The 19440-nt window shown below is 41.5% G+C and overlaps 1 protein-coding gene across 9 annotated transcripts in view; it reads right to left on the minus strand.

The window, feature by feature from the left end:
• The window catches only part of HECTD4 (HECT domain E3 ubiquitin protein ligase 4), a 231704-nt gene that overhangs the window by 134369 nt on the left and 77895 nt on the right, over window positions 1-19440 (minus strand). For all 9 annotated transcript variants that reach the window (XM_032240131.1, XM_032240112.1, XM_032240155.1 and 6 more), the window contains exons 3-7: window positions 19083-19172; window positions 17518-17648; window positions 13701-13809; window positions 12907-13045; window positions 10253-10423 (exon numbers count right to left, since the gene is read on the minus strand). In XM_032240131.1, coding sequence (XP_032096022.1) covers window positions 10253-10423; window positions 12907-13045; window positions 13701-13809; window positions 17518-17648; window positions 19083-19172 — 640 coding nt within the window. The remainder of the gene's footprint in view (window positions 1-10252; window positions 10424-12906; window positions 13046-13700; window positions 13810-17517; window positions 17649-19082; window positions 19173-19440) is intronic.

Genomic DNA, 19440 nt, shown 5'->3' on the forward strand with positions numbered 1-19440 from the left:
AGCACTTTGGGAAGCCAAGACAGGCAGACTACTTGAGCCCGGGAGTTTGAGGCTAGTCTGGGCAACATAGTGAAATCTCATCTCAAAAAAAAAAAAAAAAAAGAAAGAAAGAAAGAAAGAAAAGAAAAGAAAGGGAGAGAAACAAAAATCCCTGGCCTGCTGGAGCTGACATTCTAAGCATGGGAAACAGTCAATAAATGGGGAGTAAGAAGAAAACTAAAGCAGGGCAGAGGATAGGGAGGAACAGGATTTTATTTCATACAAAATATTTCATATAGAATGGTCTTTCGTTTTATATAAAATACCTCATATAGAAAAGTCTTTTTGGTAAGGTGATTTTTTTTTTTGAGATGGAGTCTTGCTCTGTCGCCCAGGCTGCAGTGCAGTGGCGCAATCTCGGCTCACTGCAACCTCTGGCTCCTGAGTTCAAGTGATTCCCCTCCCTCAGCCTGCAGAGTAGCTGGGTCTACAGGCATGCACCATCACTCCTGGCTAATTTTTGTACTTTAGTAGAGACGGGTTTTCACCACATTGGCCAGGATGGTCTTGACCTCCTGCCCTCATGATCCGCCTGCCTCGGCCTCCCAAAATACTGGGATTACAAGTGTAAGCCACCGTGCCTGGCCAGTAAGATGATTTTTTTTTTTTTTTTAAGAGACAGGGTCTTGGTCTGTCATCCAGGCTGGCATGTAGTGGTGCAATCCTAGCTCACTACAGCCTTGGACTTCTGGGCTGAAGTGATCCTTCTACCTCAGCAATTAGTTAATTTTAATTTTGTTTAGTAGAGACATGGCCTCACTTTGTTGCCCAGGCTGGTCTTGAACTCCTGGCTTCAAGTGATCCTCCTGCTTTGGCCTCCCAAAGTGCTGGGATTATAGGCATGAGCCACAGTATCTTGCTCTTTTTTTCTTTTTTTTGAGACAGGGTCTGTCTCACTCCATTGCCCAGGCTGCAGTGCAGTGGTATGATCATAATTCACTGCAGCCTTAAACTCTTGGGTTCAAGTAATCCTCCCACATTAACCCTCTAAATAGTTGGGACTACGGACGTGCACCATTATGCCTGGCTAATTAAAAAAAAAAAATTGTAGCAATGTAGTTTCACTCTGTTGCCCAGGCTGGTCTCAAATTCTTGGCCTCAAGCTATCCACCCACCTTGACCTCCCAAAGTGCTGGGATTACAGGTGTGAGCCACCATGCCTGGCCTGATAAGGTGACATTTGAGCTATTTAAAAAGTGGGAGAAGCAGCCATGTGGTTATCTACAATCCAATATTTCAGCACAAGGGACTGAGGGAGAACATACTTGGTGTGTGTCAGTAACATGGAGGAAGCCAGCTATAGGTAAGTGACATGAACAAGAAGGTGTGGTAGATGCAGAGGGTGTAGGTGCAGCAGGTGGTAGGTGCAGAGGCTGTAGGTGCAGTGGATGTAGGTACAGAGAGTGTAGGTGCAGTGGATGTAGGTGCAGAGGGTGGAGGTGCAGCAAGTGGTTAAGTGCAGAGTGTATAGGTGCAGCGGATGTAGGTACAGAGAATATAGGTGCAGTGGATGAAGGCACACAGGGTGTAGGTGCAGAGGGTGTAGGTAAGGAGGGTATTGGTGCAGCAGGTGGTAAGTGCAGCATGTGTAAGTGCAGTGGATATAGGTGGGTGTAGGTGCAGAGGGTGTAAGTACAGACGGTACAGGTGTAGCAGGTGGTAAGCGCAGAATGTGTAAGTGCAGTGGATGTAGGTGCAGAGGGTATAGGTGCAGAGGGTGTAGGTACAGAGGGTGTAGGCGCAGCAGGTGGTAAGTGCAGAATGCGTAGGTACAGAGGGTATAGGTACAGAGGGTGTAGGCGCAGCAGGTGGTAAGTGCAGAATGTGTAGGTGCAGAGGGTATAGGTACAGAGGGTATAGGTACAGAGGGTGTAGGCGTAGCAGGTGGGAAGTGCAGAATGTGTAGGTGCAGAGGGTATAGGTACAGAGGGTATAGGTACAGAGGGTGTACGTGCAGCAGGTGGGAAGTGCAGAATGTGTAGGTACAGAGGGTATAGGTACAGAGGGTATGGGTATAGAGGGTGTAGGTGCAGCAGGTGGTAAGTGCAGAATGTGTAGGTGCAGAGGGTATAGGTACAGAGGGTGTAGGTGCAGCAGGTGGTAAGTGCAGAATGTGTAGGTGCAGAGGGTATAGGTACAGAGTGTGTAGGTACAGAGGGTGTAGGCGCAGCAGGTGGTAAGTGCAGAATGTGTAGGTACAGAGGGTATAGGTACAGAGTGTGTAGGTACAGAGGGTGTAGGTGCAGCAGGTGGTAAGTGCAGAATGTGTAGGTGCAGTGGATGTAGGTACACAGGGTGTAGGTACAGAGGGTACAGGTGCAGCAGGCGGTAAGTGCAGAGCGTGTAGGTGCAGTGGATGTAGGTGCAGAGGGTGTAGGTGTAGCAAGTGGTAAGTGCAGAGTGTGTAGGTGCAGTGGTATAGGTGCAACACATGGTATGTGCAGTGAATGGCAGGACAGAGGGCGTAGGTGCAGTGGGGGTCCAATCATTCAGCACCTCTACAGAAGTAATGGGACATGGGATACATTTTGAAGATAGAGCAGATGGTATTTGCTGACTAGATACAGAATATGGCAAGGGTAGGGGGAGAAGGCCGAGTCTAAAGTGACAACAAAGATCTCTGGCCAGCACTGGAAAGACATAGATGCCATTACCTAAAATGGGAAAGATTTTAGAAGGAGCAGATCTGAGATAACCTCAGGAGTTTAGTTGGGGGCATATTTAGCTTGAGGTGACCATTGGATTTCCACCTGGAAAAGTAAAATATTCTGTGCACATACAAGCAAACAGCCACATCAATATGCACCTAGAGTTTTGGTAACAGGTTTTGGCCGAGAAGAAAATTTGAGCATCATCAATATATACAGGTGTCTGAGGCCACAAAACAAGAAGAGATCAACTAAGAAGTTAAGACAGCAGACAGAAGCAGACAGAGCAGAGAGAAGAGGTCCTAGAGGTAAGACTCAGAAGGAACAATCAGCAAGTAGAAGTATCATGGGGTGTCCACGAGCCAAGTGAAAACAGTTTCAAGAATGGGGAAGTGATCAACCATGTCAAGTAATTGTTGACCACTGAATTCAGCATTGTGGGAGCCACAGGAGAACTTGGGAAGAACTGTTAGGCTGCATGATGAGGATACATCAAGAGTGATGGGTTCAAGAGAAAATGAAAGGAGAGGAGGCAGAGACAATGAGAGTAAATGCTTTCAAGAGTTTTGCTATAAAGAGGAGTCAAAAAATAGAGTGCCTTGACGTGGGTACGAATCAGGAGAACTGGCCTTATTTTCTCAAGATGGGATACACTCTAACGTATCGGTATACTGTGGTGGATAACCAACTGAGAGAGGAAAAGTTGTTAACACAGAAAAAAGACAATTGCAGAAAAATTCTGTCCCCTAACCCCTTTTATTACAAAGCAGGTAGTGAATACCCATAGTGTTCTGAGCTTAGCTTTCTGTACTAAATAATATCTCATGGAACTTAACCTACTTCATTCTAGGTAGATCTGCCTCATACTTTTAAAATTTTTTTAAAAATTATTATTATTTTTTTTTTGTAGAGACAGGGTCTCGCTTTGTTGAATGTTGCCCAGGCTGGTCTCGAAATCCTGGACTCAAGTGATCCTCCCGCCTCAAGCCTCCCAAAGTGCTGGCATTGGCCAGATGCGGTGGCTCATGCCTGTAATCACAGCACTTTGGCAGCCCAAGGTGGATGGATCACCTGAGGTCAGGAGTTTAAGACCAGCCTGGCCAACATGGTGAAATTCTGTCTCTACTAAAAATATAAAAATGAGCCGGTGTGGTGGTGGGCACCTGTAGCGCTAGCTACTTGGGAGGCTGAGGCAGGAGAAATGCTTGAAGCTGGGAGGCAGAGATTGCAGTGAGCCAAGATAGTGCCACTACACTCCAGCCTGGGTGACAGAGCAAGACTTCATCTCAAAAAAAAAAAAAAAAGTACTGGGATTACAGGCATGAGCTACCATGTCCGGCTGCTGTATGCTTTTAATGGCCACACAGTATTCCATTCTGTTAAAGTACCATAGGCAGTAAGTCAGATATCTGTTTAGCTTCCCAAGTTAGCATTTTAGGAAAGTTGCTAAATTAGTGGCTGGGTGACACTTTAAAAGTTTTTTAATGATGAAAAATTTCAAACATATGCAAAAAACAGAGAATAGTATAATGAACCTCCATATACCCATGATTCAGATTCAACTATTGCCACATCTGTTTAACCTATCCTCCTATTTTTTTTTTTTGCTCAATTATTTTAAGGTGTCTCCTAGACATCACGCAATTCCATTTCTGAATATTCTGAATACTTCACGAGGCATCTCTAAATATATGGACATTTTCTCATATATTTCATCATCATATTTAAAAATTAGATTAAGGTCAGGTGTGGGGACTCATATCTGTAATCCCAACACTTTGGGAGACTGAGGCAGGAGGATCCAATGAGCCCAGGTGTTCAAGACCAGCCTGGACAACATGGAGAAACCTCCCACCACGGCTCTACAAAAAATACAAAAATTAGCCAGGCATGGTGGTACACGCCTGTAGTCCCAGCTACTTGGGAGGCTGAGGTGGGAAGATCACTTGAGCCAAGGAGTCTCAGGCTGCAGTGAGCTGAGATCTAGCCACTGTACTCCAGGCTGGGTGACAGAGAGAATCTGTCTCAAAAAAAAAAACAAACAAGTAAACTAAGACTAACCCCCTTGGTTTCATCTAATATTCCTAATACTTTCTCTTCTTTCTTTGAGACAGACTCTCGCTCTGTTGCCCAGGCTGGAATGCAATGGCGTGATCTCAGCTCATTGCAACCTGTGTCTCCGGAATTCAAGCAATTCTCCTGCCTCAGCCTCCCGAGTAGCTGGGATTACAGGTACCCGCCACCACCCTCTGCTAATTTTTGCATTTTCAGTAGAGACGGGAATTCACCATGTTAGACAGGATGGCCTCGATCTCTTGACCTCATGATCTACCCCCGCTGGCCTCAGAAAGTGCTGGAATTACAGGCATGAGACAGTGCACCCAGCCCCTAATACTTTCATATTTAAATTAGCTCCAAAAATATTTTTTTACAATTGGTTTGGTTTATTCAGACTCTGAAAATTATTCAAAAGTTGTTCTTTTAATCTAGAGCAGGTTCCTTCCTCCCCAGTTTTTTATTTCATGCCACAGGCAAGGACTGTTTTAATTGTTCTATTTCCTCCAAGGCAGGTATCAGCTTTGATTGTATAACTGTATGTCTAAATATATCTTTATGTTGTCTTCACAGTTGATTGATACTTTGGTTGAATACATTCTTCTGGGTTGAAAAACAATTTCTGGCAGGAGGCAGGGGACGCTGAACTAGAAAAGGAAGATCCAAGGCCAGGCAAAGTGGCTCACACCTATAATCCCCACACTTTGGGGGGCCAAGGTTGGTGGATCACCTCAGGTCAGGAGTTCTAGGCCAGCCTGGCCAACATGATGAAACCCCTGTCTCTATTAAAAATACAAAAATTAGCTGGGCATGGTGGCCTGTAGTCCCAGATACTTGGGAGGCTGAAGCAGGAAAATTGCTTGAGCCCGGGAGACAGAGGTTGCAGTGTGCCAAGACCACGCCATTGCATTCCAGCCTTCGTGACAGAGCAAGATTCCATCTCAAAAAAAAAAGAAAGAAAAGAAAAGACGAAAGAAATAAAAACAATTTCCCTCAGAATTTTGAAAGTACTGCTCCATTTTTACCTTCAGGAATGCTATTGGATAGCCTGGTGCTTTTCTAATTGCTCGACATTTGTATATAATTTTTTGACATTTCTGGAAGCTTTAGAATCCTCTTTTATCCTTGGTAATCTGAAATTTCATGATGGTGTGGGCAATTTGCATTCACTGTGTCAGATAGCTTTTAATCCAGATACCAACATCCATCAGTCTGAAATCTTTCTTGTATTATTTCTTTCTTTTTTTTTTTTCCTGAAACAGGTTCTCGGTCTGTCACTCAGGCTGGAATGCAGTGATGAGATCACAGCTCACTGCAGGCTTGACCTCCAGGGCTCAAGTGATCCTCCTGTCTCAGCCTCCCAAGTAGCTATGACTACAGGAATGTGCCACCATGCCTGCATAATCTAAAAAAAATGTTTGTAGAGATGGTAACCCACTATGTTGCTCAGGCTGGTCTTGTACTCCTTGGCCTCCCAAAGTACTAGCGTATAGGCATGAGCCACCACACCCAGTCTGTATTATTTCTTGATCATGTCATCCTCTTCATTTTCTGTTCTCTTTTTGGAACTCCTATTAGCAAGACTTTAGATGGACGGCTCCACTACACCATTTATCTTTTCTCTATTTATTTAACGGTAAATAAACAGTATTTACTGTTCTTTATCTATTTGTACTTTGTGATATGTTTCTTAACTCTTTTACTAATTTTAATTTTCTCATTCCCTGATAATTCCTTTTTGAAGCATCCTGTCCTGTTTTATAAAATGAATGCAGTGTCTTCTCATATTTCACAAAGCAGTTAGTGCTTATGTGAAGTTTTAATCTATTCCTTCAGTTTGCTGTTTGTTAACTTTTTCTAATTTTTAATCTTCATATTAGAAGCCTTCTTCGCTTTTCTAGTGATACTTGGTAGTCTGCTCTTTTTGTTTAATTTTAAAACTTTGTATTAGGGGAAAATTTCAACAAACACAAAAGGAAAGAATAGAGTAATGAGCTTCCTATGTGCTGAACCCCTGGCTTTAATCAGTATCACTATTTTTTTCACCTGTTTGCCTCCCCTCTACATACATACCTCTCCAAGGTTTGAAGTTTTGTTTTTTTGGGTTTTTATTTTGTCTGCTCTTTTTAAACAGTTCAATACTAATCAGGAATTCTGTGGACAGGGTTGAGGCTTGCTTGCTGGAAGACATCACTTGTGAGTGATTCACCAGGGAGGCAAGTCTTTTCCCTTAGATAAGCCCAACATCAGTATGAGAAGTCTTTTTTCGAGGGTTTCAGTTTCTTCAGAAAATAACTAAGTCTTGGGCCTGGACAGCCAGCATCTGAATGCAAATGTTGTGAGCAGGAAGGGGGCCTGCAGGCCCTTACGTAAACTCTCAGTCTACCACCTTGTCTCACAATGGCTCTGCACCACATCTCATGTCCCAATTGCTAAGATGCTCTAGGGCTGGTGGGGGTGAGTCATCTGTCTTCCTCTGGGTATTCCCCTACATGTATACTTGGCTTTCTCCACATGGAAGTATGGGAAAGAACACCATACTCTCCATCTGATCTCCTAAAGTAGACAAGAGATACTGCCTAGAGTTCATGAACAAGAAATAAAGTTTTGGCCGGGCGCGGTGGCTCAAGCCTGTAATCCCAGCACTTTGGGAGGCCGAGGCGGGTGGATCACGAGGTCAAGAGATCGAGACCATCCTGGTCAACATGGTGAAACCCCGTCTCTACTAAAATTACAAAAAAATTAGCTGGGCATGGTGGTGTGTGCCTGTAATCCCAGCGACTCAGGAGGCTGAGACAGGAGAATTGCCTGAACCCAGGAGGCGGAGGTTGCGGTGAGCCGAGATCGCGCCATTGCACTCCAGCCTGGGTAACATGAGTGAAACTCCGTCTCAAAAAAAAAAAAAAAAAAAAAGAAATAAAGTTTTAACTATAAATTACAAAGACAACTAAAAGAAAAACTAAAACAAAAGAAATCAATAGGCTAGGCAGAATCAGAAATGAAGGAGGGAGGCCAGGTGCAGTGGCTCAGGCCTGTTATCCCAGCACTTTGGGAGGCTGAGTCACCCTGATCGCTTGAGCTCAGGAGTTCGAAACCAGCCCAGGCAAGATGGTAAAACTCTGTCTCTACAAAAAAACACAAAAACTAGCTGAATGTGGTCATGCACACTTGAGTTCCAGCTACTTAGGTGGCTGAGGTGGGAGGATCACCTGAGCCCAGGAGGTTGAAGTCACAGTGAGCCATGACTGTGTCAATGCATTCCAGCTTGTGTAACAAAGTGAGACCCTCTCTTTCTCTCTCTAAAAAAAAAAAAAAAATAGGAGGAAAGAAAAGAAAGAAGGAAAATTAATTGAGACAAACCCTCATCTATCACAGCAAAAACGAAAGAAAAATCAACTTGGTTTATGTCTGGCAATCATAAATCAAAAAACAGCAATATAAGCATTTTACTTAGGGATATGAAGGTTATCACCAGAAGGATGTGACTGCCTGAAAAGCATGCTGGGAATGGAGGAGTGGGGCAAGGGTCTCCTGTTTTTCATTATGAGCCTATATATAAGAAGTGTGTGAGTTTCTTTGATATAATTTTTTCTTCTAATTTAACAAAAGTATATCAGAGAAGCAGGGAATTCTTCAATGTTCCCATTATTCTTAGGCTAAAGACCTAATTTTTTTTTTGAGACAGGGTCTGTCTCTGTCACTCAGGCTGGAGTGCACTGGCACAATCAGGCCTCACTACTACCCTGATCAACCTTCTGGTCGACCTCCTAGGCTCAAGTGTTCCTACTGCCTCAGCCTCCTTAATAGCTAGGACTACAGGCACATGCCACAACACCCAGCTAATTTTTGTTTTTTTTGCAGAGACGTGGTCTCACTATGTTGCCCAGGTTGGTCTCTAACAGAGCAGGAGCACCATCATCTCAGAAAAACACTGCCATTTCAAGTTCCAGCTTCCTTTTTAAACTCCTAGGCTCAACAGATCCTCCCACTTCAGCCTTCCAAGCACTGGGATTACAGGTGTGAGCCACTGTGCTCAGCCAAGACCTAAATGAAAATTCCTTACATAGCTGGTAAATCTCTTTAAAAACCAATTAAAAAAAAAGCTTTTCTGACAATTATGAACACGTGTTCAATCTCTAGCAGACCAATTCAAAGATTCACTCTGGCAGGGACATTTTATAAAATAATAGCTAGAGGACACTGTGAGACTCGATAGAAAAAGAACATGCACAGTTAAAGGTTACGAGACTCCTAACTGATGGTCTGCTGCTGGGTTGGATAGCTGATTTCCCAGAACGTGTTTTAATCCTGTTAAAATTTATTAGAAAATTGCTTCGGTGTTTTTTTTTTTTTAAACAGGAATGTTAATTTCTTCCCAGAAGGAGACTGTAAATGAACTCATGAAAAAAGGTTTTGTCATAGACCTGGCTTGGAGCAATCTGTTCTTTTATAAGTCTCTACAAATACTACCTAGACCATCTCTGTCCAATAGAACATTATTCATGATGGAAATGTTCTATGTATCTCTGTCCAATAGAACATTATTCATGATGGAAATGTTCTATGTCTTTGCTGTTCAACAAAGAAGCCACCAGCCACATGGCTACTGAGCACCTGAACTATGGCTAATAGAGCTAAGTCATTACAGTTTTAATTTTATTAAATTTCAAGTGAAATTTAAATAGCAACGTATGGCTAGCGGCCACTATGCAGGACAGTGCGGTCTAGAGCACCGTGGCTCCCAGCTGCTTCTTACCCCAAGCCCTCCTCCCTCTGCATTTCAGCCACTCTGGCCCACTTTTTCTCCCTAAAACATGCTGGCTCCTGCCACAGACACTTTGCATGTGTGGTCTCCTCTTCCTGGAATGTTCTTCCCTCACCCACTCCCCAACTTCTTCATCTGGTACACTACTACTTTTTCTTCACTACCTAGGATTATCTTGTGTACTTATTTGCTTACTTGCTTGTGGTTAATCTTTATGTCTCTTCACCACCATCACCCCAACCCACCCAACTCTGGGGCCTGAATACACGTCCCATTTGGGCAAGAACCCTGCCCACCCTGCCCATCTCTGTACTCCCACCACCTAGATAGAACACGCTTGGCTCTCAGTAAGCATTTGGCTATCTAAAAGGTAAATGACTTGTCACAATTTTGTCATCTCTCTCAGAGACTCTCAATTACTATCTGTAGTCCCATTCTTGCTACTGTAATTTTGTCCCACATTTCCAACAGACTGTGCACACTTCTACTTAAATATCCTACTGTCTACACATTAAATAATGTTATCTCCTGTCACCAGATTAACCTTCAGAAAGCTTGGCTCTGTTTATGTCATACAACTCCAAACAAAGAAACCTTCAAAGACAGCTAAGAGAAAAATCAATTTTAAGGAAACACTGAACACACTATACATGCTGCAAGGTTCTTAGGCCCTTTGTACACCAATATAAAAATAAAGCAAACAGAAATGTTTCTCAAAGACACAAGCGAGAAAGTTAAAACTTACCACAAGTTCAAAAATGTCCATGAAGACAGAATGTCCTTTCGGTGTTTTCTCATTCAGGCTGGCAGGAGACCAGATCCAATAGAAGTAAGTGCCATCTGAAGACAGGTGCACTGTGCTCATGGTGCTGCCAATGGGGAGGTGATTGGCTGGCATTGGCACCACCTGGCACACCTGGGCATGAAAGGGGGGAAATCTCTATTAGAGCCACATATAAATTCTGATTAATCCTATCAGCTCATCATTAATGCTATTACGTCCAAGATGAGAATTCACTAGGCTTCCTGGTCAAAATAAAATGGATATTTATCTCTAAGAAAAATATATGCAAATTATATGGCAAAAATATAAAAGTTAATACAATGGGCAATAGAATAAATATGAATAGCCATGCAACAGATGAAAAGGTTCTTGGGATTGATTCAAATTACTTTTTAATAAGAAAAAGTATTTACCAAACACTTTGAATCTATTACACATATGTGTTGTATCTAACACTTACTAAAAACAAAGTTTTAGAGAAGCAGCACTTTCTGAAATTTCTTTAGGGAATGAATTTAAAATAATTTTATTTAAAGGACAAGAACTGTGTTTTATTTACCTTTGTATCTCCAGTACCTAATGCAAAGCCTAACCCCAAGTTATTTAATGAATATGGAAGGAAGGAAAAAAGAAACAGCAAAAGAAAGCCAAGAGGGAAAGCTGAGAAGAGGGAGAAGGAGAAACAAAGTAAAAATATAAAGGCTCATGACAGGGCCTAACTTAGAACATGAAGGTTATTAAAATTCACCGAGTCCCTCAGGAGGAAAAGACAACAATTCTGTATATTAGACATGAAGGCACGTGTTTCTAATACTAAACATCCTTCTGTTTGAGCATAATGAGTAAGCTTTGCATCATTTCACATTAAATGTGTAGCTACATACTAATTTTTACTCCCAAAGAAAAGCGCTTAAAATGAGGGAACATTAGAACCACAAAAATCTGCTGGCTAGGTTTAAAAAAAAAAAAAAATTCAGAAATAGAAGAGTTGAGAAGCTCAAAATAAAAATAATTAAAGAGGGTCGGATCCCTTCAGACAACAACAGTAAGAACAATGCTCAATTCCCTATTACTTTGGAGGGGGCACTAGTTTTCCCAAGGCTATCTCTGACCCCTCAAGTGATTTCACATGAACTTTTTTCCAGACCTGTTTTGTCTAGCTCAAAAGTAAAAACTCATTTAGTTGATGTAACCATACTTTGAACCTACAGTGCCAGGAAGACTAGAAAGTTGACAGCTACTAAATGGCCTGTGCTATCCCCAAAATGTTCCCAATGCACATATCTAGTTTGTGACCTACAGCCCTGCTTTCTTGGACAGTGTCAAAGTTTCTGCAACAACACTGAGGAACTTGGCATTACTTCAAATGTAAACCATGTTCCGAGATTTAACATCTGTTTAACTTCCAGTCTTATAACTTCTGTTTCAAATGAATATGTGACATCCTCATCTGTCTGCACTTGTGACAAGAAATTAGGTCAATCGGGCATCTATTTGTTAATTTGTTCATTTTATTCATCCAATAATTATTAAGCACCTACTATGTGCTCTGGAGATGACAGTGGTGAACGAGACTCAGTCCCTGTTCTCTAGGACAGGCAGCTGAGTGACAGACAGGAAGAAATGTAGCATTCCACTTAATTTCTAAATGTGACTACTCTCGGGGCACTCACTCCACAGATGCCAACTCTAATCATTTAATCCAACTTTGGATGAAACACAGAAAGTTACAGTGTTAATAGTTCAAATTTCAGAGCAGAGAACCAAAGGTTCAAGTTCTGGTGCTGCTACTATTGGCTGTGTGGCCTTGGGCAAGTTACTTAACCTCTCTGAGCTGCATTCTTTCACTCAACAATAAACACTTACTGAATGCTTATTAGGTGCTTAGCCTCAGTTGCCTTATCTGTAAGACAGACCTATAGTTATGCCTCACAGGTAGAAAGAGGAAATGTATGCAAATTGCCTAGGCCAGGGCCTAGAACATAGGAGATAGTGAGGAATGGTAGTTACCATCATTGTTGTTATTATCAGTCAAATGTCAAGCACTATGTTATATTCTAGGAATACACAGATGAGTAGGACAGCGTCCAGGCCAAAAGGTGTGCACGATCGGTAAAGTCAGGCAGAAAAGCAGGTAACTGCAGTGTAATATAGCAAGTGCCAAGGCAGAATGCTTATGAGAGTACTAAAGCCAAACTCTCAATCCCTAGCACACAATGATTTTACTCTACGCTCATTTCAAAGCTCCCTTTCCCACAGAGAGGCTGTTTAGAACAAACTGAATAAGGAAATGATGCCTTCACAAAATAGATCTGGTTCAAAAAAAAAAAAAAAAAAAAAAAAACCAGCTAGTATTTATACCATCTTTGACTGTCTAGAATTTTTTCTTAATCATAAAAAAAAGTTTGTTGTAGGCTGTAGAAACTTAAAGAGCACATTCACTCAGCTCACATGGGAAAAGTCTAAGACATTAAAGAAAAAACACAATGCCCAAACTATAACAATTAAAAGGATGTCACTCTGGGAGGAAAATATATTATTAATTCTGATGATGTCGGTAACTTCCCTTACTGCCTCTAATATATATATATATATGGCCTTAGTTTTCTGTTTACCTGAAGGGTGTTCTGGTCAATGACCTGGAAAAGGGAATGAGGTTTATTATCGAAAGAGACAGGCCGGTGGAGAAGACTGCCACTGCCAAAAGCCACCCATCCTGGTTCCAACTCCTCATTTCGGCAGTACACAAAACCTCTGTGGAAGAAAACGGAGCACAGGCTGAATCACCTGGCTATGTCGAAACAGACACAAACAACATTTTCAACCTAATTTTAAAAAATGATTAAGTATGTAAAACATCTGAAGGAAAGTGAATGTATTACATATACTTCAGCACTGACAATCTATAGCAAATATTGACTTCTTTCCACAATAAATTAGAGGAGAGAAGAAGTTGGGGAAAAGATCTAAGTGTATACAAGGCTCTTAAACTGCAGATTATTTTGGCAGCAGTTTATAGGTCTTATATCACAACTGAAAATCACTTGGTAATCCAACGTCAAACTCAAGTTCAGAGAGACTTAAGTAGAAAAATGTCCACTTATCAACATGGAGAAGTCGCTGACATTGTTGCAAAAATACTGATCACAGAGGACTTTCTGGCTGGAAACAATGATCTTGGGGCTACCAAACTCTTCAGAGCCAAAATAAAGCTAAAATGCACTAACAGAACAAGATGGAGAGAGGTGACAATAAGAGAAGGTTGCAATTATTTGAATTAGTTCAGACTTGTTACTTAGTTACTAGCCTATGGGGAGTTGGAATGTACCCCCAGTGTCTTCTTCACAGAGATTTATGTAAGGAGGAAAATGTTCCAGCCAAATCATTCAGCAAGTGCCATGCAACTGACCTGAGAGTACCATGTAATCCAGACCCCAATTTGCTTACTCCTCTTCCAACTGAGTTAGTAGTATACAGGTAAAGACCGTCTGCCGTGAGACAGCGTCCCAAGTCAGCATCTGAAATCGTTTTTTCACAGGTAAATTATATATATGTTTTTTCTATTGAAATTATAAATATGCTTTCTCTAATGAAAAAGCCATTAGGAGGCTGAGTGAAAGATAACCTCCCACTTCTAAAATAAGAGCTTCATTGTGACTTTCAGGGAAGATGGCTTGAACCCCCAAATCAAACATCCAAAATACATGTGGACCAGGAACCAAGATAAGATCAGATAGTTATCAGCAGGGGAATGTGGTTTAGCCTGCCAAATGTTTTTTTTCTTTTTTTTGAAAAGCTTGAAACAAAGTCAAGTTTAAACATTCCTAATTCTAATTTGAAATGACTAAGAGTATAGTACAACACTTTTATTAGTAATTGCACAGTAAGAGAGGCGTGAGCTCTTATGAGCTCAGTAAGTGACCCTGAACATCTTTGAACGTCAGTTTCTTCATCTGTAAGATGAAGATAATAATATGTACCTCAAGGGTTACACTGATGGCCAGATGAGATAACAGGGGTAAATACATCTATACTGCTCTTTGGTGCAAAGCCAGTATTCCATAAATGGCAAATGAAATTGTGTTAATATACATTAAACTAAAATCTGCTTCTGTAGATTTTCCATTCAGAGATCCTAATTTTAGTCTCTGGAGGGACACAGCACAGGAGTTTAATATCTTTTCTATTTTAAAATAGCAATATGTTTCCCCTTAGCTCTATCTTCCTCAATCTAAAATAAACAGTATCTCTCTATATGATAGTAATTTGTTTAGTAACTTATACTCCAAAGATTTTGCCTTAAAATGGAGCTTATGGATAAAACTTTCAGGGTTTATTTTCATAATCATTCCGCTCACTATGTTTAAGTGGAATCTTTCTACCTGAAGCATGCCATATTAGCTGGAGGAAATGCAGTATCACACCATCAAATTAGTACTAAAAATGCTGTTGACTTTAAAATTCAGTCTACTAATCTGAGACAACTGGGACCTGTACCTATTGGTTCCCTCAATAAAAAAATTTGTTGCCGGGTGCGGTGGCTCAAGCCTGTAATCCCAGCACTTTGGGAGGCCGAGGCGGGTGGATCACGAGGTCAAGAGCTCGAGACCATCCTGGTCAACATGGTGAAAGCCCGTCTCTACTAAAACTACAAAAAGTTAGCTGGGCATGGTGGCACGTGCCTGTAATCCCAGCTACTCAGGAGGCTGAGGCAGGAGAATTGCCTGAACCCAGGAGGCAGAGGTTGTGGTGAGCCGAGATCGTGCCATTGCACTCCAGCCTGGGTAACAAGAGCGAAACTCTGTCTCAAAAAAAAAAAAAAAAAAAAAAAAATTTGTTAAAGTGGGTAACCATTTTTAAAACATTAATTTCACACCTTAAACGTTTTAATTTAAAACTAACAGATTACATTTATTCACCAATCTTTAGATTAAGGGCCAAGGCCTTTTGAGTATGGCTCTGTCTAGGGGCAGAAGTGAAAAGGACAAACAGAATAAGATTAGCCAGGAGTGGATACTTGTTGAACCTGAGTGATGAGTACACAGGGCTTATTAATTACAGTATTCTCTCAAAGTCAGTCAAATGTGGAATGTTTTCAATATTAAAAGTTACATCGTGGCTGGGCACGGTGGCTCACTCCTGTAATCCCAGCACCTTGGGGGGCTGAGGCCGATGGATCATTTGAGGTCAGGAATTCAAGACCAGCCTGGCCAACATGGCGAAATCCCATCTCTACTAAAAATACAAAAATTAGTCAGGTGTGGTGGTGGGCACTTGTAATCCCAGCTACTAGGGAGGCTGAGGCAGGAAAATCACATAAACCTGGGAGGTGGAAGCTGCAGTGAGCAGAGTGCCATTGCACTCCAGCCTGGGCGACAAGAGTGAAACTCGATCTCAAAAAAAAAAAAAAGAAAAAAAAAGGCCGGGCATGGTGACTCACATCTATAATCCCAGTACTTTGGGAGGCTGAGGCAGGCAGATCACGAGGTCAAGAGATCGAGACCATCCTGGCTAACACGATGAAACCCTGTCTCTACTAAAAATACAAAAAATTAGCCAGCCGTGGTGGTATGCAGGCAGAATTGCTCAAACCTGGGAGGCTGAGGTTGCAGTGAGCCGAGATAGCGCCACTGCACTCCAGCTTGGGTGACAGAGCGAGACCCCATCTCAAAAACAAACAAACTATTACAAGAAAAACAGGCTGGGTGCAGTGGCTCGCACCTGTAATCCTGGCACTTTGGAAAGCAGAGGTGGTGGGAGGATGGCTTAAGCCTAGGATTTAAAGACCAGCTTGGGCAATAAAGCGAGATCCCTGTCACTACAAAAAAAAAAAAAAAAAAAAAAAAAAGAAAAGAAAAGAAAAAATTAAATTAAATAATTATCTGGGCATGGTAGTATGGTAGTGCATGCCTGTGGTCCTAGCTCCTCAGGAGCCTGCGAGGCTGCAGCTGTGATTGCACCACTGCACTCCAGCTTGGGCAATGGAACAAGACCCCGTCTCAAAAAAAAAGAGAAAAAAAAAGAAAAGTATCCTCTCCCTAGATGCAAAACCAAAGGTTCAGGAGAATGAAAGCAAACAGATCAGCTTACTACCATCCTCCTCAGTGAGAAACTACCCCAAGGGAAATACCAAATGGAGTAAAAAGAGAGAATCAAGAAAGAAGTTTTAGTTGTGTGGTAAGATGTAAGTTGGAGCCTATAATGTCTGAGAACTTCTTGGGTACTGCAGGCTGAGAGATGCGAGGGGGCCTGCAGCCCAGATTCTCCTCCGTGCTCATGGGGTTGCCCAGGAAGGCTGCCCCATGGAAAGTGGGAAATGAAAGGTAGGGAGGAACAGACTCTCAATCCCATACCTGATGAACACCAGTTTCTTAGAGACTCACTTTGTTGAGTCTTTCTAGAGCATTCAACTTCTTAATGGCGACTATTTCCTGTTTGTTTGTTTTTTTTTTCATTCCTATTTCATCAGTTACGTAAGATTTAATGATATTATCACAATAATAAGTACCAGTTACAACTAACAAACTGGTTTGGGAGCAAGCCTGCCTCTTGGCAAGCCTGCAACTCAGCTGGCGGGAGCAGAGCTGACCAGCCCTGTAGGTTCAGGGGGCCACGGCAGCAGCCTGGACATTTTATTGAGTGAATGGAGGGGTCTCATCCATCTGGCAAGTCAGTTAAGAGAGATTCTTCCATTTTTGTTGAGATAATGTAAGAAACTGACACATAATACTGTAAAGCTCTATAAAAACATTTTAACCTAGTCTGTTTGTTTAAAGGAGATGTTAACAATTCATGCTCCCTTGAACTGCTTCATTTTTTGCTTTTAGGACAGGAGAGCTCATTAACACACACAATAAATTACTAAAAGAAATATTATCAAGCAGTAGGACCTGATATTCTATGGGCAGACAAAAAAATTCAACTTAAGGCTATCATACCCCAACTTAAATATCCAGAAGCCACTTTAAGTAATTCATGCCTCCTTGGCAAGAGTCTATGGATGATACATTTTCCTTATGATAATAAAACCTATCCATTTTCTTACCTCACCAGTATCAGCTTTTAGACTTTTATGATAACGCAGACAATGAACATACTGTATAAAAATCTTGAGCTCTTAATTAAAAGGAGCACACAGAGTTATATCCAAATTACTTGCTACAATGATCTAAAACCACTTTATTTACATCTTAGCATTAATCACAGGACAAAAACTCTTACATTACCTTTATTTTCAGAACTGGAGCCAGTGTTGCTATCTGGTGCAGGCAACATGTCTTCATAACCCCATGATACTATGTGTTTGCCCCCCAGCAAACAGGAGGGAGATCCAGGCCCCCCTTCCAAAAGCAATAGCCTACATGGGAGAGAAAGAAAATCACAAAGACACTGAGACAATCCATTTCAGCAAGAAGTATACCTGCCACCCCAAAGAGTAAAAACCAAAATCTTAAAACTAGATGTATAATATTTTATACCAATATTATTCACAAAAGATATTCACAGTATTTTTTTTATTTATTTATTTAGAGATGCAGTCTCACTCTGTCGCCCAGGCTGGAGTGCAGTGGCGCAATCTCAGCTCACTGCGACCTCCGCCTCCTGGGTTCAAGTGATTCTCCTGCCTCAGCCTCCCGAGTAGCTGGGACTACAGGCACCTGCCACCACACCCGGCTAATTTGTGTATTTTTAGTAAAGATGCAGTTTTGCCATGTTGGCCAGGCTGGTCTTGAACTCCTGACCTCCGTTGATCCTCTTGCCTCAGTCTCCCAAAGTGCTGGGATTACAAAGCAGGCTACAATATTTTTAAATTAAAAAATGACAAAGCTTTGTTTATAAAAATGTTACAATAAAATTATATCTGTGTGTAATATGTATCTATTTTATGTGTACTTTTGCATGTGAGAGAGAGACAGAGTGGGCTATGAATTAGGAAGCCTATCTACCAAAATGTTATGAGTAGCTATCTTTTTTTTTTTTTTTTGAGACGGAGTTTCGCTCTTGTTACCCAGGCTGGAGTGCAATGGCGCGATCTCGGCTCACCGCAACCTCCGCCTCCTGGGTTCAGGCAATTCTCCTGCCTCAGCCTCCTGAGTAGCTGGGATTACAGGCACACGCCACCATGCCCAGCTAATTTTTTGTATTTTTAGTAGAGACGGGGTTTCACCATGTTGACCAGGATGGTTTCGATCTCTTGACCTCGTGATCCACCCGCCTCGGCCTCCCAAAGTGCTGGGATTACAGGCTTGAGCCACCGCGCCCGGCCTATGAGTAGCTATCTTTGATTATGAATGATTTTCACTTTCTTCTTTATACCTTAATATATGATCATCTCAAAATTTACAATCAGAATTCATTATAAACTATTGCATATTAAAATTTTTTTGTTTTTTGAGACAAAGTCTCACTCTGTCATCCAAGCTGAGTGCAGTGGGGCGATCTTGGCTCACTGCAACACCCACCTCCCAGGCTCAAGCAATCCTCCTTCCTCAGCCTCCCTAGTACTCTGGCATGCACCACCACACTCAAGAGTCATCGCGCCCCTCCAGCTATTGCATTTTTAAAGGCATAGAAATAAAAAAGAATGAAAAATAACATGCTCTAAAAACACTTTCCAAGAAGGAAAGATTAAAAAAAAAAATTCTTATTTAAGAAGGTAAATATGGATCTATACTTATTTAAAAATGAATCATGAATTGATAAGAGTTTAGCAATCTACTTAATAAAGGAGGTATTTGGCACAAATCTTCCTTTTTTGGAAGGAAGGTAAGGATACAAAGCAACAACTTACCTATATAGCACATCAGCTACAGGTAGGAACCCTAGATCAGTCTGTTTCTGCAATAGATGGACTGTATGGACAAAAGTTTTCAATGATCCCCTAAAAATAAAAGGAAGGAACAGTAAATCATCAAAATTTAAAGTTAAACAATTTAGGTCATTAATGCTAATTTTATTAACCACATGCAAAAGTCCCAAAACGTGTCTCTATTTCTGCTGGTCAGATGATGTGTTATACAAAATATACTTGATTATTAACTATCACCATTGGGTCATACACAAAGTTACAATGAAAACAATATCACGCCAATTATGAAGACATCTCCTTGCATTCGGAAAAGTAAACAATTTTCCCCGAACATAAAAGT

This window comes from Sapajus apella, unplaced genomic scaffold, assembly GCF_009761245.1.
Source record: "Sapajus apella isolate SASKATOON/1434 unplaced genomic scaffold, GSC_monkey_1.0 scaffold2, whole genome shotgun sequence".
NCBI classification, from domain to species: domain Eukaryota; kingdom Metazoa; phylum Chordata; class Mammalia; order Primates; family Cebidae; genus Sapajus; species Sapajus apella.